Source organism: Camelus ferus, chromosome 3 (assembly GCF_009834535.1).
Source record: "Camelus ferus isolate YT-003-E chromosome 3, BCGSAC_Cfer_1.0, whole genome shotgun sequence".
Classification (NCBI taxonomy): domain Eukaryota; kingdom Metazoa; phylum Chordata; class Mammalia; order Artiodactyla; family Camelidae; genus Camelus; species Camelus ferus.
This window is the reverse complement of record NC_045698.1, coordinates 111,224,592-111,249,012: the sequence shown is the minus strand read 5'-3', so window position 1 is coordinate 111,249,012 and position 24,421 is coordinate 111,224,592. Positions and strand designations below refer to the sequence as shown.

The following is a 24,421-nucleotide window of genomic DNA, read 5'->3' as shown; positions in this document are numbered from 1 at the left end:
GGAAACCGAAGCACAGAGCAGTTAAGGAAGTCGCCCAGGCACACGTGGCTAGTGAGTGGCCGGGCCAGGATTCAATCCCAGGTGCTCTAAGCATGGGCCCGTGGTCTTATTCTTCATACGATATCAAGAGTCAGCAGGCTTTTACTTAAAGGGCCAGATAGTAAATATTTTAGGTTTTAATCACCAGCAGGCACAATTGGCATGTTATGGAGGTAGTTACATAACCCTTTAACATAGAACCATTAAAAAAAAAAATTTAAAAACATCCCCATCTCAGAGCCTTACAAAAACAAGTGGCAGGCAGGATGTGGCTGACCCTGTACTGCACTGGTTGTTGAGTCTTGGGCCCAGCATGGAAACTTGGGGGACCCTCCACCAACACCCAAGAGGAGAAATGTTGGACTATCAGCTGCTCTTTATCCTATTGTGGGACCCAAGCCTCCCAGGGGACCAAGGCGTCTCAGGGACTCAATCGGCCAGGAGATGCATTACCTTCTTTCAGGGCCAGCACCCAGCGCTGCCGGCTCTCACGGTCTGGAGCAAAAACATACAGAAGGTAGTTGTCGTGCACGACCTGGAGACACATAGAGTTCAAGGTGAGCAGTGCGCCCGGAGATGGATGACTGACAGCAGACCCGCCTGGCTTACTGGGCTGAGAGTGAGGTTGCTGACAAAAAGGCAAACATCTGGGTGATTCGGGGACTAGTGTCCTTGTTATCCAGATGTGTGGATGCTGAACAGATATAGGGTGAAACTCCACAGTCCAGGCTACCCGTCTTAGATTATGTCACCGTTAGGCTATCACTAAATTAAAATAGCTGGGGAAACAGGCTCTCCACCTACCTAGACAGTATTTATTTCTCACATTAATTTTTCAGTGATTAAAAAAATTCTGGCATATGAAAGAGTATGTATGATATGATGTATAATTGAGATTTTAAAAATTTCTTATGTTGAAATAATGTAAGACACCCAATATGTTCCAAAGATAGTACAGAGTTCCCACATTTCCCCAGTGATCATGTCTCATATAACCGCAGTACATTTCCAAAAGCAGGAAATTGACATTCGTCCAATGCGATTAACTAAACTACAGATCTTTGGGTTTCACCAGTTTTTCTCCTTCCTGCACTCATTTTTAATTGGAATTTTAACGATGGGAAACACATGTTACTCCTTTTAGGTTCAGAAGTAAAAATTCCATCTCTTGGAGGTCACCTTTCTGGTAGGAAAAAAAGTCCTTTTCTATGCCACATTGAAAAATCGAATATTTACTCCTCTTATATTGGCAAACCAGAATGGTATCCTAGGATGTGCAAGAAAGTATTCACTCCTTCCTCTCCTTCAGAACCATAAATGTCAAGAGTGGTAACAAGATATAGATGACACCACGACCTAAAGACTAAAGATATTTTCCGCCAGTAGAACTTTCTGCAGGGATGGAAATGTTCTAAAATTTATGTTGTCCAATAAGGTAGCCACTAGCCACAGGTGGCTCTTGAAGGTATGGGATGTTTATTCATTCATTGTGGTTTAGTGAGACTCAGGAGTTAATTAATATTGTTTAAGTTAAATTACATTTAAATTTAAACAGCCATATGTGGCTAGTAGCTATTGTTTTGGATAGCACAACTCCAGGTAGTTCTCAGATTATAAAATCTGAGTCCTTTACTCCAGAACCTCCAACCAATTTATAACCAAGCATTGCAATCCGTTGTCCCAAATCATGAGTAAATGGCCCTTAAGAAATGTTAGGCTTGGGGCCCTTGATAGTTTTCTCCCCCCCTTCAGGAACAGAATAATTAGGACTTTTCTTGAGGTAGGAAGACACGAGGGAAAGGGCAATGAGAAATGACAATGTTTTCGACATTTTGTGATTAATCTCTGTTGAGTGAATACGCGTCATTGAAAGAACACAGCAAGATTTCTCCTGGGGTTTGTCTAAGTCCTAACCCTAGACCAGAGTCATCTGCATCCCACCTTCCCATACAATGACTGAGCATTTCACCCGTCATCCAAGAAATGGGGAACTCATCCCTTGCCCTGGTGGACTTACCTGAAATGGATACTTATAGTGGCATGGGATGATAATGTCACTTTTCACAATCTCGACACATTTGATTCGGGACAGTTCAATGGAGCCCTTCAAAGTGCGCTTTTTCTGTGGGAAGAAAAAAGCACATTACATTCAAGGAAGAGACAATATTTTGTCCAGGTTGCTTCTAGAAACCCGCTACTAGAAGACGTCCGTTGTCTTTGTAAACCCATCCTTCAAATATCCAGAAGCTTGGCCCTCAGTGCCTGAAAAGGACACTCTGAGCAGACTCCTGAGAGACCATGCCACTTGAACTGTCTTCCTGATGGGGTGACTGACCTCCATTCATAGAGCCTCCGTGACATATCCCAGTGACCTTGTGACACAGAGCAGCATTTGCAGAACTTACAGCTGGGATGGGTGGTGTAATCCATGAGAAACCAACCACACACTTGGGCCAGGTATCTCTACTTTGTACCTATCCATGGTCTTATTAGCAGAGTAAGTGGGCTCAGGCTTGACCTGGTTGGTGACACATACCTTGCTTGGAAACTTTCTTTTCTACATCTGCCTTCTCTGTGTCCCTCAGTTGTCCACAGTCCCCCAATGGCACCCTTGTAGGACATTCCTGATTCTAACCATCCCTTCTCCATGCCCCTGTCAAGCTTTATTGGCCCCATGTCTCATTTCCTTTGACGCTTGCTAGATGTATTCCTTGATAACTCATTCACATGATAGCCTTCAGGATTTATAATGATGTTACACATTATCCATTTCTAAGGGTCCTTGTCCTTGGAGAGTGGATCCCAGGGGATGTTGCCCAACGGGACACATTCTATTGGTGGACTATCAGGCTCCATGGAAGGCTAGTTAGGGAAAAGCTTTTGGAGAGCAGGAGACTTTCATGGGTGCCTGGAATTAGGCTTCCATTGAGAACAGAATTTAATTTGGCTGTGGAACCAGTTGAAAAACACTTCATTATAGCTTATCCTTAAGAAAGAGGTAGCAAATGGTGGTGAATTGGGCATAGTTGGAAAATATAAAGTTAGGCTCTGCCTCTAACTAGCTTTGTGACCTTGGGGAATTCATCCAACCTCCCCGAACTTCAATTTCCACATCTGATAAGTGAGGATAATAATGCTTACCCTTTAAGGGTTGATTGGAGAATAAAATATGGAAACAAGCTACCTGGCTTATAATAGGTGCCCTCAATAAAGGGTACCCTCCCAATGGAAGAGGTTAGGGAAGTCAACTATGGCAAGAGAGTTGTGATATGTGAGGGCACTTGCTGGGTATTTGGGGAGCTGTGACATCATCAAATTCTCCAGAAGTGAGCTCAGTCTTTACTTACTAGTTTTGGACACCCAGCCTGGTTGCTGGCTTTTGTTTGAGTAGCTGAGGCCCAGAAGTGAGATGAAAAGAGGGAAGATGTCAGAAGTACCCCCTGTGAATACAGGGACATTTCATACTATTTCTTTTTGTTTTTAATATTTTCTTTCTGAAAACGCTTTCATTCATTTGGGAAAGTACAAAATCTATCCATGACTGTAGCAAATAAAACCATATGGAGATATGTGAAGAAAATATTTCTAGTGTCTTATTATCCTCTCCTTCTCCACAACTCTGAGGTAGCCAAGGTTAACCATTCGGAATGTATTTATCTTTCCCACACATATTTATGGAGTATATATAAACAAAAATGAATGTCTGCTCCACAGAGTGGTTTAAAATGTGCTTTTGTAATCGAAGGATATATTAAGAGGTCAGTCTTCCCTTAAAAGCCTCTGAAAACATGTGCTCTTTGGACTCAAACTATCTTCTCATTTAGAGTCTTCCACAGCTAGAAATACATGCCCTGATCCTGCCCATAATCACAGTCTTTGGAATGGTTCAAAAATGTTTTTCAAAAGCAGAAGAGGACAAGTGAACTGCCTTTTCAACAACCAGCTGCAGCTACTGGTGATAAACAGGGAGTCTGAGCTTTGAGGTGATTTTGTTTTTTTACCTCTGTTGGGTTACTTCCTTAGTCATATACATAGTAAAATGTAACAGAAGGCTCACGGCAGTAACCTGACAACTCCGTTTGCAGACATTTCTGTCCCTGGGACCCACTAAGTCCTGCATTCCTGAGAGTTGAGACCAGGACATCTATTACGATCTCCCCCAGGCCTAGCACGGTAGCTGGTCCACAACAGGGCACCCAGTTAGGATGCTATGAAAGAAGGGCACCAAGCTGGAACACGGTTTAAGTAATCTCCATCAGATTTAAGGCTAATGCATTTAGCCCTGCAGAAATATTTATTGAGGACCAGCTGTGAGCTAGGTGCTGCGTGCAGGAAATAGAGAGGCGAACACAGTAGACTTTCTCGTGGGAAGGCAGACAATATAAACAGATGCTATAAGGAGATGAAAACAGGTTGACGTGATCAGCTGGTGGTCAGGGCAGACCTCACTGGAGAGAGGGCATCTGAGAAGAGATCCGAAAGTTGAAAGAGGAACCAGAGATGAGAAGGGAGAGGGAGCCCCTAGGTAGAATAGACAGCAAGAGCAAAGGCCCTGGGGTAGGAACATTCTGGGTGAGCATCAGTTGTTAGTAGCCTAGGATCAACATTATCAGGGCATAAAGTGGACGTAAATAGTATCCAGAGTTGTGAATAGGGGTCCAAATCCTATGTGAAGTTCTAAAGCAGCCCTTGCCCAAAAGAAACAAATGTGAACTGTCTGCTAATTTAAAAATTTCTAGTAGCCACACGAAAAACAGCAAAAAGAAATGTTAAATACAGCATTTTGGATCTGTGAGTGGCTGGGTTTGGGGAGGCGACGTTTCTGGAAGCTGCTGGAAAGCGCTCCAGTGGCGGAAGTGACGCCAGCGTCCAGGGGGGTGGGGCGTGAATAAAATTAGTGCGCGGAGGGATTACGCTGTGGAAAGAGAATGGCCGCGCACGCCGTCCTGCGCGCTTCGTGCTGCGCCCTGGTGGAGCGATCCCAGGTCGGAAGGCGACGCGCCCCCGAGTGATTTGGCCCGGGGGGGCGTGCGTGCGTGCGTGCGTGCGATGAGGGACGGGCTCCCCAGCCGGCCGGGGTGCAAGGGAAGCTCTTGGCCGGCGCCTCCCTGTGGGGCCGCGCTCTCCGCGACAGCCGGACGCGCAAGGCCCGCAAAGCCCGCTCTCCCGAAGCCTCGGAGAGAGCCGCGCCGCCGCAGAGCGTGTTCACAGAGGGTCACCGCACGCGGAGCTGCTCCTCGCCGTCTCCCTGCACCGCAGCTGCGAGGCCAGGGGCCTTCCCACCAGGATTCTGGGTGTTTCTCCGTCTTCCCTCCCTCCCACATCGTCTAACGGTAAGGGCAGCAGCCAAAGCGCAGGGACTTCGCTCTCCAGGACCCATTCTTACTAGTCAGCAGCCGAGGGGAATTCTCCTGTGGTTTGTAAGTTTAAGGCTCTGCTTTCGTAGGAAGGCCACGTGGTTTAGGGGACTTCGTGGCCGCGGATGCTATTTCTGAGTCTCCGTTTTAAATCTTGGGGGCAGCGTATTCCAGAAGTCCTTCCTTCGCTCGATGGGTTCTGTGTCTTAGAATAACAGTTGTTTCTGTTTCTTTACAGAATAACCACCACTGGCATTTTGGATTGAGGGTTTTTTTGTTTTTTTGGTGGTTTCCAACTAAATAATTATATTCTGGAATAATGCTGATAATTTTGTTAAGGTGGTAGAGAGGAAGTAAGTCCCGTGTACCGAGAAATTCTTCACTGAAAAAGATTTTAGTTTTCGGTACTTCTGTATGCAAATGGCCAAGAAATCCAGCAAGGAGTTTGTTGTTTTGTTTTTTCGCCCAACTGAAAGATAGGCTGGTTAGTTTTTGTTTACCTTTGTTGTTGTTGTGCTAGATTACTAATTTGCTGGTGTATTTGTTGTGAGATCTAGCTAGTTAGGTTTTCTTTTTCTTATTTTAATGAATTATGATGAAAATATGAGAAGGCAGTATTTTGTCCCCAAATAGTAGCCCAAACTTAGAAGGTTTTTCTTTTTCGCCATTGCTGTTTTCCATTTTTGGAATGGAATACACTTTTTTGTAATAAACATTTGCTGAATGTTAACCTCATACGTTGAACAGAATAACTGATTCTGTTAAAATGTAGCTAAAATTTTAAGATAGAAAAATCAATATCGCCAAACTGAATCATATCAAACATCGTTGCCTGCAAAGTTAATGTATAGTCTTTTAGTGCAAATTTGATTTTTTTGCTAGGAAAATACTATGTGAAAGTTAACAAACAAAATGGAGGTGGGGCTTCGGATGTGGAAAGAAAAGTAGATTTTAGTGTGTACTGTGTTTTGATTCCAGAGCTTTTCCCCTTATAAAAAGTAGAAAAAGGCGTATAAAACTTTATAAGAAGGGTACTAATACAGAGCAATCAATCAGGAAAGGTTGACTAGAAAAGTCCCCCTTTCTTTTATATTAGAGTAATGGTCCTAAGTTGAGAAAATTGTGTACATTTCTGCATATTCCTCACCAATGTATTTAGAATGTCTCTTTCTGTGAACACTGGTCCCTCCAAAAGTGCAATTACCTTTTAGTAGGATTCAAGCTTATTGCCTGCATACCTTTGCTGGCAATGTGGGACAGGAGTTTAATTTACCTGTTTTCAGTTGAAAACTAACATGATCTAATCAAATGAAACCTTTTTAAAAAAATTAAAGTAATAACTACTGAGCAGCTACAATGGGAGTACAGTGTTGTTCAATTAGGATTTTTTTTCTCCTCTTCCCACGTCAGCTTTTGCCCCTCTATGCTAGATTGGATTCCTTAATGACAGAACAGGTCTGCACAAACATGGGGTATAAAAGCTGCTTGCTATGATTGCTTGTATTGGTTTCATCAAAAAGATGAGAGCAGAAGTGACTAACCATATTTTCTACAGCACCTTTGTGAGTACAGTCTATAATTTTTTATCTAATTCCAACATTCAGAAGACTTTGAAAACCAAAAGCTTTTTAAGCTTGGAGACAAAATGCATTTTGCAGACCTGAACTAATGAGCAGTCATGTATCGTATTTATTTATACCATATGTTTTGCTGACAAAATATTAATATGTTTGATTATGGAATGCCGTCCTTGGCCACTGATGTGTAAGGTGTTACATAATGGTCTGTGTACCTTGTAACACTTTTAAATTCCCAGAAATTCCCAGAAATGTGGACCTCTATTAATATTTTTTGCAGTACACTTGTGCTAAACATTCACATATTTTAAAAAAAAAAACTTAAGACATTTTAGTTCTTGCCCTCAATGAATTCGGTTGAGTTCGAAGGGTAGGAAAAAAGCACATTTATCATACTGCAATATGTGCAGTGATAGAGATGTGCACAGCCTATTTATAAGTATAGCCATATAGTGACCACGCAAGATGTGAGTAGTCCAAGGGTTTGAGGTTATTTCGTTAATTTAGACTCCAAAATTTAGACAGAACATGACAACCGACTGTGTAGCCTAAACTCACTTGGCTCTGTTTTGCCCACACAAAATGAGAAGACAAAATGATAAAGAAGAGTCCTAGGATGGATGTTGGAATTTCTGATTTCCAATCTTAACTCTTCTGCCATGCGAGCTTACACAAAGTCACTAAATTTTGAAGGCCTCGGTTTACAGATCTCACAGGTAAAGTGAGAAGTTGGGGATAGATGGAGCTTTTAAGGAAGGTCCCTTATAGTTCCAGCATTCTACCTGTGGGTATTTATCCTTAGAGTGGCGCCTACTTTTTATAAATGTTTTCCATTAAGAACGTGATCCCGTTTCATCGCAAACTACTTTCTTGCCAGTCCTAATGCTGTGTTTTCTTTTGGGTTAGGCAATACGTTCACATGGTTCAAAATTCAAAAGGTAAAGAAAGAATACACAGTGAAAAGCCTTCCTTCCAGTCCTGTCCCTCAGCCACCCAGTTCCTTGCCTAGGAAACAACCAGTGCTAACAGTTTCCTGTAAAATTTTACCCCCAAAATGTATGTATATACAAGCAAATAAGTATGTATATATATTTTATTTCTCTTTTTTTTATAAATGTTACATATTATGCACAGTTTATGTACCTTATTTTTTTCATTTATCTTAGAAGTTCTGTAGTCATTATGTATAATGTTTCCTCACACTTTTTTCATGGCTGCATAATATTCCATCATATTAATGTATCATTTCATCAGTCCTCTCTTTTTAGACATTTAGGTTTTTGTCTGATCTTATTAAGAGCATTATGCAATGAGTAACTTTATACATCATTTTCTACGTATGTGACTATATCTATGTCCTAGACAGTGATACAGCTCTATTGGGAGAGTGACATCATTCATAAAATGCTATTTAGTAACTGATCATGTAAAAAATTGATAAATCAGGGTGTATTATAAATCTCAAAAGTGTATTTCTAGGGTTCCATCAACTTTGACTTAATGTGTCCCCTATGGCAGTGTAATATGGTGGTATAATAAACTCAATATCCTATTTGGTTCTAAAGTAAACATGAGATAAATCACACACACAAAAAAAGAATACAGCATTTTGTTTAGCCCAATATATCTAAAATACAATCCTTTCCACATGTAATCAACATAAAACATTGAGATAGATTACTTTTAAGTAATAAGTCTTTGACATCATGTAGTTTACAGGCCATCTCAATTTGGACTTTCCACACTGCAAGTTCTCAGTCACCACACATGACTGGTGGCCACCTTATTGGGCAACGTGGTTCAGGATTTCCAAGAAAGATGTCTCTAAACACAGATGATCTCTTTTGACTTCTTAATATTCACTGAGCTCAAACAGGGATTATAAGAGACATTTGCGCTTTAACAGTCCGTCAGGTAAGCCTGCTCTCCAGTTTGATCTTTTGCTGGAATGGACTTCATATCCCACCAGGGAAGCTCATTCATTCCCAAAATGAGTGCTCGAGCTCCCCCCTCACACTCCGTCCTGCTGTCTCAGTCTTTTCAAAGTCCTGAGCCCTGTTCTCCTCAGCCCCCAGAAGATCTGCTACGTGGTGAACAACATTTACCACGTAGGACCAGAGCCAGGCACGGGACAGCCGGTCAGCGAGCTAAATACAGTTGCATCTCTGGGAAATGGTAATTGCCTGTAATCATCCCAAACAACTGTGCTATTTCTGAAAAATGCCAGCGCAAAACCTTCCCAGGAAACCACACCAAAGACAACAGAGAATGACACCGAATGAAATAAGCCCTCATCCTTCTTGGTTATTCCGTCTGCACCGCTCTGGGTGAAAGTCACATAACTTCACTTGGCCTTGCCTCTTTCCTTGGCCATGTTCAAAGTTGTCCTCACATTCCAGAGCTTCACTTCAGACGCTGGCTGCGTGTCCAACACGACACGACAAGATGCTGATGCCCACGTATTTGTACAGAGGCCGGCTCGTGCCAGTGGCTTTGATACCACCTTTCTTTTCATGTTAATGTATTGTATGAAGTAAAATTTTAGATCGTGACTTTCAAAGAAGGAGGCAGGAAAAAACAAAAGATGATAACCATCTTGGAGCACTTCCTACACATCAGGTACTCAACAGGACATCTCCTTTAATCATGGTCCTACAAAGTATTCTTCCCCCATTTTACAGGTGAGAAAATTGTGGCTCAGAGGGGCCAAGTCCCTTTATAAGTGGAAGAGCCACATACAAGCTCAATTCTAAGACTCAAGAGCCTGAGTGTTTAACGACTGTGCTTCATGGCTTTGCACCTGCCATGACTTTATGCAGGAGACTTTTATTCCCTGAGCCTAACACTGAACCATCAGTTGTGTGACTGATTTCCCCAAGCTGTGATTCGAGATATTTCCTGCCTTATCTGATCGTGCAGTGCTTATGTTGGATTTCAAAGCGGGAGCACAGAATAATAACTCCTCTTTGCTCCTACGACATTGGCTCCCTGGTGGCTTGGCGAGTCCAGCAGCTACATCAGTGAGAAGTTTTGTGTCTGTTACCTGTGAAAGAGGGCATCTCCACCCTTCCAAATAACAGCAACACTTCAGCTTTCGTCTCCAGGGAGGCTGCGTGGGACAGAAACGGAACTTGCACATTAGGCAGACCCACGCCTGCCTGACCAGCTGTGCAACCTCAGGCAAGTGCCTCAACTTCTCAGTTGCCTCTTTTTTTTTTTTCAAGTGGAAATAATAGCAGTCCCTGAATCATTGGAGTGATTTAGAAGATTTAAAAGAATGACATCAACCTACTAGCAAAAGAAAACCATTCAAATGATAAACCTACCACCCAAGTGTTACTTCCTTTCCTCCTCCAAATGCTGCCCATGAAACAAGACCTCACTCTCTTGTCTTTATGTGTCCATGTTTTCTTTGGGGGCTTTCTTCTGGGCAAATATGTAACCAGGAGTCACCATTTGGGAGGACAACATTAATATTTAACTGGTGATTTTGACCTTCTGCAGTCATTTGTTTATTTTGACAATTATTTGTAAAATCAGGGCAAAACCTAGTTCTTGGTCTTCCCAGCTGCGTCCCATTTGCTCTCATTTTAGCAAATGGGAGGGCTTAGCTCTCTGCTCCCCCTCCCACTCACCTGGCAAAACCTCCCGCAGATAGTCATTCACCCAAGATGTACCTCCCTGATAGTTTAAGGCTCGGCTTGTTTCACAGGAGTTTGGATTAGGACGGATATTAGGGGCTTAAGCCAAGAGGGAGCTTTGATAATGGAATTTCAGGCATCAGCCGAAAGAGTGTTTTTCAAAGGGAACCAGTATTTTTCAAAGGGGAGTAATGCGTTTAAGACTTCCCTGGCTCTCATTGTAAAAGGAAACACATGCTGCCTTTATCAGAATTTCGTTAAGATAAGGAAATCTTTCTGATGATGACTTCAACCAGGCATTTTGAATATTTTGTTCATTGCCTCTTCTGGAGTGTGGTACAGCCGCTGCACCCATCTGACATGGCACAGTGATACCATTGAAATTAAAACTGATGTCATGTGACATGAAACTTCAATGACTGACTTGGGGTTGTTTTCCCCGCTGCTAACAGAGTGTGGAGTATCGCTTCTAAAATTGGTTTCCAGGGGCTTCCCAGATTCTAGTTGCATCCCTTCTGTAAAAGGTGCTGGAGGTAACCCGCGAGTTCCCTCCACAGTCTCCTGATGCAGCTTTCTGTCTTGTACGAGAAGGAAACCCTCGTGCTGCAGGGGAGAAAAGCAGAGATTGGGAACTTGGAAAAGTCGTGGTTTGAATCCCTCTGAGGACGGGTAGTATTGGGCCAATTGTCTCTGTTCTCTGAGATCAGTTTTCTTAACTGAACTTGATCGTTTAGTTCTTGGGGAGGAATGGGGATGCTGACAGCTTCAACTCAGGGTTATAATGACCTGAGCTACTTGTTAGGAAGGATCTGGAGCTAAGTAGCAGATTTTGCGGCTCCTGGACCACCTTCAAGCCAGGAAACTATGATCCATCCCACACCTGCCTTCTTTTCTTTCCTTTCCTTTTTTCCACAAGACCTTTTAGTCATTGCTAAACCAGAGCCGCCTGGCTTTCCTCACCTCGGCTTTTCACACTGTGGTTTACGATGAGGCTGGTTGTGGAGCAGGGAAAACACTCTAGCCTCCCTTGAAGTCTGCCATCTTGTCAGTAGCAGCACCCTGACTCTCTGCGGAAAAGGAAGGACTTTACCCACCGCCCACCTCCTCACTGCTCCCCCCCACAAAAAAAAAAAAAAAAGAGGAGAGAAAGGAAGGACATGACATGAAAAGGAAAAGGACTTTACGCTCATACAGTTTCCAGAAGGCAATCTGGGATCCTCTATTAAAATTTTGAATGTTTTTCTCTCACAAGAAGCTGTTAAAGAGAAGATAGTTGTGGGAGTGGTTCTGGGGTTTGAGGGTAGGAAGCAGAAAGAGAGCTTTTCTCTTCACCTCGTCTCTTTCTATAGTTTCGCTCTTTCACCATGAACATGTATTTCCTTTATTGTATTTAAAAGCCGTTAACTAAAATAAGTAAACACATTTTCCTTATAAAATTTATCCTATGGAAACATGTTTGAAACATACGAGGATGTAGGAAAAAGGATGTTCGTGTGGCGTTATTTATTACACTAAAAAGCCTAAATATCCACCAACAGACAAATGGTTAAATTAGTTATAGTTTATCCATCTTGTGACCAGTCTGTGGCCATCTGTAGCCACCAACAAAGAGTAAACTTGGTCTATGTGAAGGGACAAAAAGTATAGAATATATATTTATTATATACTTAATATATAAAAATATTTATTATATATTTATTACATAGGATACATTAACATATAACAAAATATATATTAAATAGATGGAGTATCATCTCATTTTTGGGAAAAGAGATAATAAAATATATATTCGTGTGTGCAAGACTCAAAGAAATAACACAAGAAGGACCACTACTACACTGGTTCTACCTTGTGGACAACATGGCCGACTTCTGCAGTGTAAGTTGTATTTCCTATAATATTTGATGTTTTTGCAGTGAGCATGTACTAAGCAGAAAAGTAAAAACAGTGTTCTAAAGCAGTCATAAACTTTGAAAAGCACAGCACCATAATATAGTTTTGGCAAATGACTACGGGAGAAGACCAGCTGGTACTCATCAAATGCTGGCTGTTCAAAGTGATGCAGCCCTTGGCCCTGGTAACCTCCTGCCCCCATTAGCAGTCAGCGGCAGCCAGGCAGCACCTGCACCTGCATTTCTGTATCCCTGGAGGTTCCAGTTCATGCCATGTTCCGTCATGCTCTTATTGAGTGATAGCTATTTTCTTCATAGATGTCGAATAAAGCTACTCTGTGTGTTTTTATATGTGGGTGTACTTATCTTAGAAGTGAAGCAATAATTCAGGAATCATTTCCAAGCCTGATTCATCTGAGATAAAGATATTACTGACCCTAACCTTAAAAAAAAACACGTTTGTTTAAATTTGCTTACAACAGTGGGCAGAGAGAAAAGGACTTAATGCGGAAATTAAGAGCAAGGTATGGAGTAGATCTTCAAAGTGTTCTGGACTTTTTATCTCTCAGTGTCTCTGGTCTGGGAATGCTCTTTCATAGCCCTCCTTTGCAGAACAGGGCGTATCAGATTTTTAATGAGTCTGAAAGAGTGTATTTTTTTGTATCTCTCTGTCAAGCACTGGAGAGTCAGTAGCCAAAGTATGTAAATGTATATAGCAGCTTCATGGAATTTCAGGAAATAACTCCTTGCACAGAGGTGATGTTCAATTAATATTTATTTCTCAGTTGACTGGGGGAACAGCAGTAAGATCAAGTGTCCAAAAGAAAGTAATATTTGTGGACTCTAGGACAAAACTCTTAATAGAAATGATTTGAGTAAGATTTCCAGATTGATTGGCAAATGGGTAACAATTTGACGATGAAAAGGTAAGTTAAATCTAGTCTGAGTGGGGAGGGTATAGCTCAGTAGTAGATTGTATGCGTAGCATGCTCAAGGTCCTGGGTTCAATCCCCAGCACCTCCATTAAAAATAATTAAATAAAATACAACCCCCCCCAAATAATTTTAAAAACTAGTCTCACAAAATGTTTAGCTAATAGATAAAGAGCTCCTACAAGTGATTAAGGAAGATGGAAGATACTAACAACATTATGGAAAAATGTGCAAAATGAATGTAAATTGCTCTTAAACATAGGAAAAGATGCTCACTCACTATAGCAGAAGAGCAAATAAATTTTACTGAGACATCGTTTTTTAAGTCTTATCAGGCTTGCAAAGATCAAAACATACAATAATAGTGTTGGTGAGGTTTTGAGAAAACAAGCATTTCACATGTGGCCCTGGGGAATGTGGACGAGTACAACCTCTAGGGGGAATAATTTGGTCGTGTTCAGCAAAACAACAGATGTAAATAAACTTTGACAGAGCAGTGCCACCTCTAGAAACGTTTTCTATAGACCAGGGCTTCTGAATCTTGGCACTATTAACATTTGGGGCTGGCTAATTCTTTGTTGTGAGTTTGTCCTGTGCACTGTAGGGTACTTAGCTCCCCTGGCTCCACCCACCAAAACCAGTAGCACTCGGTTCCCCAATAATGACAACCAAAAATTTCTCCAGACATTGCCAGTGATGGGCAGTGATACCTACAAGGTTATTCATTCCGCACTGTTTGTAATAATGAAAAAACTGGAAAAAGACTAATGTCCATCAAGATAGTTTTTTTATCCATACAACAAAATATGCAACCAAAAAAAAAAAAGACTAGAGAAGCTCCTTGCTTTTCAGTGTGGATTGATCTTCAAGAAATGTTGTTAACCAACCAAAAGAAAGGCTAGGAAACGTGTGCAGAATATGCTACCATTGTACAAAAAGGAGGGGAATAAGAATGTTGCTTTGTATTTACATATATATGCACAAAGTATCATTGGAAGAACTGATAGGGAATTGATTCTGTTGGCTGCTTTCAGGCAAGGAAGCAGTGTGGGATCAGAGTGCAGGGAATCCTGTGCGTTAATCCTAAGGCAAGGTGTTCCTTTTACACTTATGGCCTTTATTGTGACTTTGAGCAAATTGCTTGGCTTTTGTGTGTCTCGATCACTTCCTCTCTAAAACAGAATTTGACTTCTCTCTCCTTCAGAGAACTGTGAGGGTAGATGAGAAAGTCCATAGGAACATGTTTGGTCCCCTCCTGGTGATGGTGGTTGCCAGTTAAGTTGTTGATGCTGTTGTCGGGCTGTCGTTCAGGGAAGCCCGCTGGGCTAGCAGGAGCATCTCTGCTGGTCCCCGTGCCAGGCTTCATTGGTGAGTTTCCCAGATGGGACAAGGAATTAAGCTGGCAAGGTGACCCAGGCTAGTTAATGCCAGGTCCCCCTTCTGTTGTGCTGCTGTGTTGTTGCTTCCTCACCTCATCCCGCTTTTCTCGAATTACAGAATTACAGTCTGTCTGAGACTTTAAAAGTCCCTTAGATCCTACCTAAAATTAGAGCTGACCTTTACAGAGTGTCAAAAATGGCTTATGTGATACATTCCTGTATTTCATTTCCTTCTTGATAAAGATGCTCGATGATTCAACCCAAAGAGCTCAGTCATGTGGCCCTTTCAGACCCCCTAAGACGATCATCTAGGGAGACTAATATTTTGCAGAGTAAGAAGCTCTTTGGTACCCTTTAAATCCTGCTATGTAGGTGGTAGGTTCATATACATATGTATAAGACTGACTTTAAGTCAAATCATCTTACTCATGTATAAAATATTATATATTTTCCTCTCTCACCATAACATTCCAAACCTATAAAAATAGTATATTTGAAGATTATCACAATAATGGGATTCTTTTGTTTTTATTAGTTTCTTAGAAACATAATCTTCTCTAATGGTTCTGGTAACTTTGGGTGGCCCTAGACATTGCTTCAATCTCTTGGAAAGATGTTGTAGCAACAAATGAGAGAGACCAGAAAGTGTTACCTCATGACACACTTACCCCACGCAACTCTGTCCTAAGGAGCTGATTTTAAGAAGAAGGCAGTTCTACATTAGATATACTATTATTTTTCAGTGTTTTTACTACACCTGAAAGCAACCTGAATGTCAAACAGTACATGATAGGTAAGTTCATCGATTTGCTCAGTACAGAAAATAGATAAGTATGTCTCTGAAATGAACCACTCGATCATTTTTTTTAAAAATCATGTGTTTGAGAAAATGATTACTTTGGGGTCCATGTATGGAAATGTATCTACAAAAGAATAATGGGAAAAGAATAAATGGAAAAATATAAAATTGTCATGTATTATGATTATAACTACAAGAAATTTGTATCTGCATAAGAGTAAAGATCATTCTCACAGAGACAGTAATTGGATGTCTTCAGACAGAAGGGTTTTGGAGAACAATTTATGTAATTGTTTCATTAATTTTTTAACAGTACGGGGATATGAATATTTGCTGCTGTGTCTCTTGAGATTAACTGGAGCAGATTTAACCTGGTTCTACCTTGTTTTCAGTCTTTGCTGCCTCAGGGTGCCTGAGCTCAGTGTGAATCTGAGGTCCACGGTGTTGATACACCAGGCACTTTTCCACCACAGCATGGAGCAGGATGACGCTAGACAAAGTGTGCCCAGAAGAGGGATGCTATAAGAGATTACTGAGCACCCTTTCTTGAGCTCTACAGTATGTTCAAGTCTCTGTCGCTCACACCTGCCAAGGCTTATCCTACCTCGAGTCTTCGCACTGGCAGTTCCCTCTGCCTGGAATGCTCTTCTCCATTTCTTCACTTCACTAGCTCTTTCTCGTCCTTCAAACTTCAGCCTAGATATAAATTTCTTCTCTGAGCACTCTTCCCACTCAGCCCCAGCAACTGCTTAGTCTCTCCATAGAACCTGCCCTGGTCTGTATCTGCTCTGTGCATGTATATACTTGTTTGTGGTCTGTTTCCCCGATTAGTGTGTCAGCATGAGGGCAGACACCTTGTCTCCATCACTTACTACTGTACTCCTGGCACAGCACCCAGCACATAGTAGGTGCTTAGGAGGTGTCTGCTAAACAAATGAATAGATTTATAGATACCAAAATAGAAACATTTCCTTGATATAGTGTTAAGTTAAAAGTCATAATTATAATAAAGATTTGACACAAATATATGTCATTTTGGAGAGAAAAGCCCTATATTGGAATGTTTTAAGATAAACAGGTGTGATTTCTTTGATCTTTAACTATCAAAACAAGAGGAAAAATACAAAGAGAAGCCTACTTATAAATAACTTCAGGTTAGTGGGAGTTAGCAACATAAGGGTTTGGATCAGGTTCTTATTCTATTAAAATGCAATTTTTGCTGAATTTCAAGGAGCTGAGTTTTATACGTATAGAAAACCATGTCAGAACTTGTGTTTTCTCCTCTGGATCACTCCAAGGAGGTCCCCGAGTGTTGTGATGGCAAACCTGGACTAACCTCTCGATGAAAATTAGGTCCCGAAAGATCTACTTCTGTCAGTGGGACTAAACTGATGAGGGGAAGAATTTATGACTACGTAGTTAAGAAAATGAGGGCGTGAGGATTACTACTTGGCCCTTGAAAATTTGAGGAGCACTTTAAACTGATTTTCTCTGGGGTCCATTTCTGAGTTTGAAACACACGTCGTGTATTACATGAGCCTCGTGGTTCGAGAGACTGAGCCCTTGTGCGTTCCAGTTAAACCTTTCTTCCAGTCTGAGCCAGGAGCTAAGCCCTCACATTCATAATTGCCCTGAGTCCTATTTTTATTGCAGAGACTGATTAATGGATATACGGGTCCCTGAACAGTAGGCATTGAATCTAATTTTAACCTGGGAGCATTTGCCTCTAAAACAAGAATTCCCTATGTAACGGCTATCTGCATAAAACATCACCACCACATCAGACAAGCAAAACTTGGTTTACAAAGAAACCCCATTGAGGCAGACATCAAAACTGCACACTTTGGGGCTTTGAGTGGCCTGAATTGTGAAGTACTTTGCTTTGGATTCTTGCTTTTCTTTGCCTGGCTAGACAAGGCCCACATTTTTAGCTGCCAGAGGCTCTTCTGAATTCAGTTTCAGTTATGTGACCTTCGTTCATTCACTAGCTATGTATTGACCACCTACAATGTGCCCAGCCCTGTTCTAGATGTTGGTAACCCAGGGATAAGCCAGGGAGTCACGCATGGAAGTGACCTTCCAGTGCATATTGAGAGAGAAAATAAACAGAGAAACACATCAGCAAGCCCAATAAGTAAGTGCAGATACTGATGTGCTGAAGTCTCCATGGTATAAGAAAGGAAGGAAGAGAGGAAGGAAAGAAAGAAAGGGAAGGAAGGAAGGAAAAGAAGGAAGGAAGGAAGAAAAAGAAAGAAAGAGAGAAAGGGAGAAAGAGAGAGAAGGAAGGAAGGAAGGGTCCTGGGAAAAGATTTGCAGAGATGGGAAGCAATAAAGAACTGACCTTGCAAAACCCTTGGGTGTTCTTGACAAGGGGAGCAGCTGATATCAAAGACCCTGCCCTTCCAGGACCTAAAAGTGAGTGCCCCACTGAGTGTGCCTCACCCTAGACCTGCCCCTGTACCAGAGCCCTAGAGGGAGCGTGGCTTGGAGTGTTCGAGGTTCAGAAAGAAGGCAGGTGTGATAGAAGCATGGCAGATAAAGGAAACAGAATAAACGAATCAGAAAGTCAAAGAGGGACCCCGGATGAAGAGTCTAGTATGCCATGGTTGAGAACTAATTTAAATACTCTATAAACAGTTATGAAGGGCTTTATAGTAGGGTGTAATGTTTAATTTCTCATTTTAAAATTTTATTTTAGGTGTTTCATAGACAGTAGATCATACGGAGCCTTGAGTGTCGGCGGGAGCCCAGCTCGAAGGCAACTCAGTCCCATAGGAATGAAGTGGAGAGAACTTGTGGTGAAAGTTTCAAGCAAAAATGCACAGGTAGCTTTGAGAATATTATCTACAAAAGGTTTATCTGTGTGAAGGAAGGACGGGAGGGTAAGACAGGGTGGAGGGTAATAGACAACGGAGTTGCTTGCTTCTCCTAAAAACAGGTGGGAGGGGGCAGTGCACCTGCTGGTTTCTGCGTGTGCCTCTCTGACCCAAATCTTAACGTTCCAAACTCCTGGGTCCTCCTCTTCCTCTTTCAAGGCTGCACCATGAACTGCTGCCTCCACGGAGTCTTAGTTACTTACTCCTGCCCCCGGGAATCTCCTGTTTGAAGTCTTACATCACTTGCTTTGTTCTCTGCTCTTTTGGCGTTGAGCCTTGTTCTGTTAGGGTCCATTTGTGTAACTCTAAGCTCTCTATCTGTTTCTGTACCTCATGTCTTTCCTCCCTCCCTCCTTCCCACTTTCCCTTCTTTTCTTTCTTCTACAGAGAATGAATGAGTAGTATGTACCAGGCACTGTTGTAGACACTGGTGATGCCATCTTTAGCAAACTGGGCACCAGCCCTTGTAAAGGCTATAACTGAATGGAGGATGGAGTGGGGTAATAATGTTAGTATATTAATCACATTAATAAATAGGTAATTATACTCTGAAGAAAGGGTATGTGCTGTTGCGGCAGAGTGTAAGAAAAGGTGGTGACCTAGTGTAGGGAGATCAAGGAAGGCTTCCCCAAGCAAGTGACATTTAAAATGGAGATCTTAAAGTTGATGAAAGTCTCAGCTTTCTCAGTGAGATGGGAGAAAATGGAACATGAACTGAGATGGGGAGACCATGTGATGGATTCCGGTGTCCACTCTCAGGGTAAAGGGAGAACCACTGAAGGGACATGCCCGCTTCTGATGAGGGTCATTGGGCCGTGATCACAGTCACCGGGTGAGAAGCTCACATGGGCTTCTGAGGGGTGCTGGGTAGAGTGGGTGCAGGGGGACCATCAGGAGGTGGTAGCGATGCTGGCAGCTTCCATGAGGAAGGGGACTCTAGGAAATGGAGAGAAGTGGGGAGATTCTAGAGGAACTTGAGCAGCAAAGCTTGCCAAGGCCCCCATTTCTTTTTGGACACAAGATGGGGGCTCCCAGAAGTGAATGAAGACAAAGATTTGTCCTGGAATATATGGCTCGTAACATACTTCCTTGCAGAAGACCCATGTGACAGGGGTTGCTGATTTTCAGGACTGCCCTTTACATGGAGGACTCTAGAGCAAGAAGGCATTGCACCCTTTGTGATAACCCAGTGGAACCCCAGTTGCCTGTGGGCAGCAACTGTTAATAGTCATCAGAACCATTCATCAGGGAGGCTGTGTGGGCTCCGGAGACATATGGGAGTTATCTAAGTCCTCGTTGTCTCAGTTACATGCTCTGTAAATTAGGGTGAGAGTACTTCCTAACTCACAGGGTGGTTGTAAGGATTAGAGGAAATAATTCATTTTGCACAGTGACTAGCACATAGTAAGTACTCAGTAAATATTAGTTACTATTATTATTAGAATCATGGTGGCCTCCATCTCAGTAAAGGAAACAAGATCAAGAAGGAATGTTTGATCATTTTAAAACACGTAAACACCTTCACAGAGGGTCCTACAGGGTTAAGCAGCCTATGCAAAGCCACAGGCTCTTAAGTGGTGGAGCTGGTCTTTGACCCAGGTCTTTCTGACACCAAAAGCTATGTTTTTGACCACTATGCAATAATGCTGCCAAAAACAAGGAAAGGGGACCATCTCCCCACCCACCATCTTTAATTTAGGAAGCGTACATGCTGTAAGAGATGTTTTAGCTGCTAGCTCAGACTGTGGGCTAAGGGGAAGCAGAGTGGTGGCCCTTATCCCAACACTGACCACAAGGGTGACCTTGACTGTTCCTCCTGCCCCATGTAAATGGTAATAGCACCCACACCATGTGAGCAGAGTGAACTTGATTCCTAAGGTGCAAAGAGTCATTAAACCTTTCCACTTCTCCCAGGGGCCTTTCAGAAGATAAGATGGTCCTATCAGTACCAAGCTCATAACATACTTTTCTCATGAAATGCTCAGCATTGCTTGAGGTAGGCAGTATTTGGATCCTTACTTTGCAAATAGGAAATAGAGGCTTAAAGAGATTGAGTGTCTTGCCTGAGATCCCACATCCAGAAAGTGATAGAAAGGAGTGTTGGAATCTGACTCCAGCTGACCATACTGGCCTCAGCCACCTGTGGCCCTGCTCCCACCTATGCTGCCTTTTCCATCCTTTGCTTACTCAGAGTGCCCGAGCCTCCCTACCCCCCATTTCTTTCTTTTACCCCTAAAAAGGGTCTTATATCAGTCATGTGCAACTAAGCACAGTGTTCAGTCGGTAACTACCCCTGCAGACATCATTTTTATTTAAGCCTGCCCAGGGTGTACTGGAGTCTGCTTGTGTTGGCCCATGAGAGCTGATGGTTAAATTTTCAGGAATTCTGTGATCCTGTAGACTTCACATCAGTAGTTTCACGTTGGTTATAATAGGAGTATTTACACTACAGAAGTTGGCAAATGATGGAGAGCTGCAAACAGAGGCTCTCCAGCACTCTCTGGTGCCACCTCCACTACAGTGATTGTTAAACCAGCACACCCCTGGACTCTGGGCTCTAACTTCTCTTGTCCTCTGTTAAAGAATGTCCAACATCAGGGACCACTTTGCTAAGGAACTGGCAGGCACAAGCTGGTGTGTGAAGTCATGCCTGCCGGTGAGCCTCTACCTGCCGACCCTGCTTCTTTCTGTCCCACTGCTGCAAGCACCACAAGGAGCCTGCCAGCCCCACTGAAAACACTTGCACCTCTCAATATGGCAAGTCTGACACCAGATCTAAATCTGTGTTAAACCAAAGGCTCACTCAGTACACATTATAATGACAATGGGCATGGATAGTTGAAGTTAAAAAGATACTTATTTTGGAGAACGACAGTATTTGTTCCTAAACATTAAGAAGGATTATTTTTGTGTGAAATCATAAATCTACAGAATTTTAGAGCTACTATGAGCATAATTTTACAAATGAGAAGATAAAAGAAACTGAGACCCTGAGAGGGAAAATGTTGGCCCAGCATCACACATCTCATGATGCATGTATGTCTCTTCCCACAAACTTGTATTTGGACACGAATAGAGGGAAGCCAGGACCCTGAGGTTACCTGCCTTTGAAGTATCCTTTCATGTTTCCCTTCATTTGCAAGTGAGTGTGTTATGCCACTTTGTATCTCCTTCACAGATACAACGATGATACAAATAATAGTTAATCTTTACTAGGTGCTTACTAGGTGACAGGGCTTATGCAAAGTACTTTGTATGGTAAGTGGAACTAACTATATGAAATTACCAATATTTGTTCTTTTTTGATCTACCAAATGGTAATTTCAGATAGGTCAGTCTAAACACATTCTTTCTTTTAATTTTTTCCATGAAGTGAATACTATTATCACACCCATTTTATAGACAGGAAGATAGAGGCTTTAATTTAAAAATAAAAACTTTCTTCTCATCAGTGTAATGCTAGTTTTCTTCATGGCCAATGAACAAATGCACTCTTGTCAAATCGATGCCCCTAAGCAATGGTACATACCTAGGGCATGAACAATAATAACTCATCTTTTGCCTTTCTCAGTGACCTTGGAAAAATTTCTAAGCAACACATTGCTATAATATTTAAAGAAATGCTTTTTAAAATGTTATTTATGACTATAAAGCATAGGCACCAGAAATGTTAGAACCATACAGCTCAGGACTCCGCAGAATGAATGAATTGTTCTAAAATTTTCATAATGCATGAATGAAGAAGCTGAGCTATTTTACAACATTGTCTACATGCAAATGATAACCAGCAAAATTCTGAACCAAGACCATTTGGTTGTATGACTATTGGCATAATATTGTACAGAATCACAAGCAAACAGTTCACAAATAACAATTATGCTCACAAACAATTAGTACTAAATACTTGACATGATGCTAGGTTGAGTGTTGAATCGGGGAGGGAGGGAAATTGGTGAAAACTGTACAATGGACATTGAAAAAAAATATTTGAAGGTAAATGACTGCTCTTTAAATATGAAGTGAGAACTTCTAATGTCCCATTCACAATAAGAAAAAGAAAAATTGCCTGACGCCATGTGATTAATCAGCTCTAAATGATGAAATCTCCCAAGTTGAATACTTGCCTATTGGCCATCTATTAAATTAGTCAACAAACAGTTATTCAGTCCTCACCAAAGGGGCCTTGCACATAAGTAATTCCACATTCTTCCCGATCGGTTGATTATTATCAGTAAGAATCCACTTAAGATGAGCAAGTCTTTTTACTTCTAAAGAAGAGGCAGTATTCTTTCACCTGCAACTTAGAAGTCCTGGCACCCATAGGCTGCATACCCAGCCCGGCCTCCTTCAGGGCTCCATTCACTGAACACTCCAAAGCCCAGCTCTCAAAAGACCCCAGAGCCTTGCCTCCACCTATGGAGTCTGATCCCAGCCCAGAATCAGAGTGCCTTTGTCTCTAAGTGACCATCAAGCACCTAGCATTACTTCCCCTACCTCCCTGACGATGGAAAAATAATACTACGATATAGTAAGAAGTCAAACCTGCTTTGAAAAATTGCTAAGAAGGGCTACACAAATGCTACTTCATAGAAACAAAGGATTTTAAAGAAGAAAGGAATGTTGTAGGTGGTATTTCCAGCGCTTTCATTTTGTTCAAAAAGCTGACGTGGAAGGTACAGACATTTGCCTAAGCTAAGTCACCCAGAGACAAGCAGAGTTTGATCTCCTGACCCCTCTTCCTTTTTGTACCGGACTACATTGTTATGAATATTCCTGTTGCTTTTGTTACTATTAGTATTATGGAATATAAGAATACCTTTAAATATATAAAGACTGACTAGCTACGCAGCTGCAAACTTCTGGGTAAGAACTGCTGCTCTTTCCTGCAAAGCATTTTGTGCGTGATACCCTTAGTCTCCTGGGAAGTTCTCCAAGGAATGAAGAGGTTTACCGCTGGGTCTTGCAAATCTTAGACAATTAAATACCCAGGGACTATTATTCCAGACGCCAGCTGAGTGAAGACCACTGAGACAATTAAAACTGAATTTGCAAAAATGTTGACACTGGATGCGTCACTTAATCATTCCTTTTGCCACTTAAAATACTACAATTTAAAAGTTAAACTTAACCTTGTAAGGGAAATATAAACTAATGAATAATAAACTTACTCTTTTACAGTTTTTAGAGCTGAAAGCACCTAATACAATTACCCCATCTCTTGACTTTTCTCCACATTCTCTTCCATTTACTCCACCTGTACTTTTTAGGTTGTTATAACAAGCACATCTGGGTTCCCTGTGTTCTTATTTTGTTCTATGTGTATCCTCATGATTCAGCCCAGTCTAAATATAAAGTACTGCCTAAAAAAGACCAAAACAAAGTGCTCACATACCCCATGACGGTCCTCAAAGTATGCCAGGCTGGTTTTGGTTAAAACAAAGAATCGAACTTTAAAGTTGGAAGGAGACGTTCTTCTCTTCTGCTGGGATTTCTTGATGAGCTGCTCTTCCAGGAGGATAGAGTTGTTCATGATCCAATTCTTGAAAAGTGATGCACCGTGGGCATCACCCCTCCGCACAACCAGAGAAGACGGCTTCAGGGCCAGGAATGTGCTGGAGAGGCAGTTGATCTTCAGAGGGGTGTTCAGAGACAACCTGCCTCCAACGTTATCGCTCTATCAATGTTCAGTCAACATCGTAGAGCTTCTCCTCTGATGTCAAAGCCCATAACCACATCCTTTCGAAATTCACAAAACCAAGAGGCATATGTAAAAATCATACATACCCTTTGCTGTACGGTTTAGAAATGATGTTGAAAGAACCTTAGACTCAAAATGACATGACAGATTCAGGTTTAATCTTTACCGTTCCTGGTTCAGCCCTTCCAGCAGTGAAGGCACGTCGTGGCAGGGGTAGGGACACGGGCTTTG

The 24,421-nt window shown here is 41.9% G+C and overlaps 1 protein-coding gene and 1 long non-coding RNA gene across 4 annotated transcripts in view; one reads left to right on the top strand and one right to left on the bottom strand.

The window, feature by feature from the left end:
* The window catches only part of ITK (IL2 inducible T cell kinase), a 57,944-nt gene extending 33,737 nt beyond the window's left edge, over nucleotides 1-24,207 (bottom strand). Inside the window, exons 1-3 of one of the 2 annotated variants that reach the window (XR_004318844.1) lie at nucleotides 23,885-24,022; nucleotides 2,057-2,161; nucleotides 493-574 (exon numbers count right to left, since the gene is read on the bottom strand). Coding sequence is in view for 1 of the 2 variants with exons in the window: in XM_006176439.3 (XP_006176501.1) it covers nucleotides 493-574; nucleotides 2,057-2,161; nucleotides 23,885-24,022 (325 nt within the window). In the remaining variant the exon portion in view is untranslated. Of the gene's footprint in view, nucleotides 1-492; nucleotides 575-2,056; nucleotides 2,162-23,884 lie in introns of both variants that reach the window. The other variant, XM_006176439.3, reaches the window with a different exon arrangement.
* Nucleotides 1-24,421, top strand: part of LOC116662794 — a 73,079-nt gene that overhangs the window by 40,731 nt on the left and 7,927 nt on the right. The window contains exon 4 of one of the 2 annotated variants that reach the window (XR_004318846.1): nucleotides 18,315-18,441. This is a non-coding gene — a long non-coding RNA (uncharacterized LOC116662794). Of the gene's footprint in view, nucleotides 1-18,314; nucleotides 19,673-24,421 lie in introns of those variants that run through there. The other variant, XR_004318845.1, reaches the window with a different exon arrangement.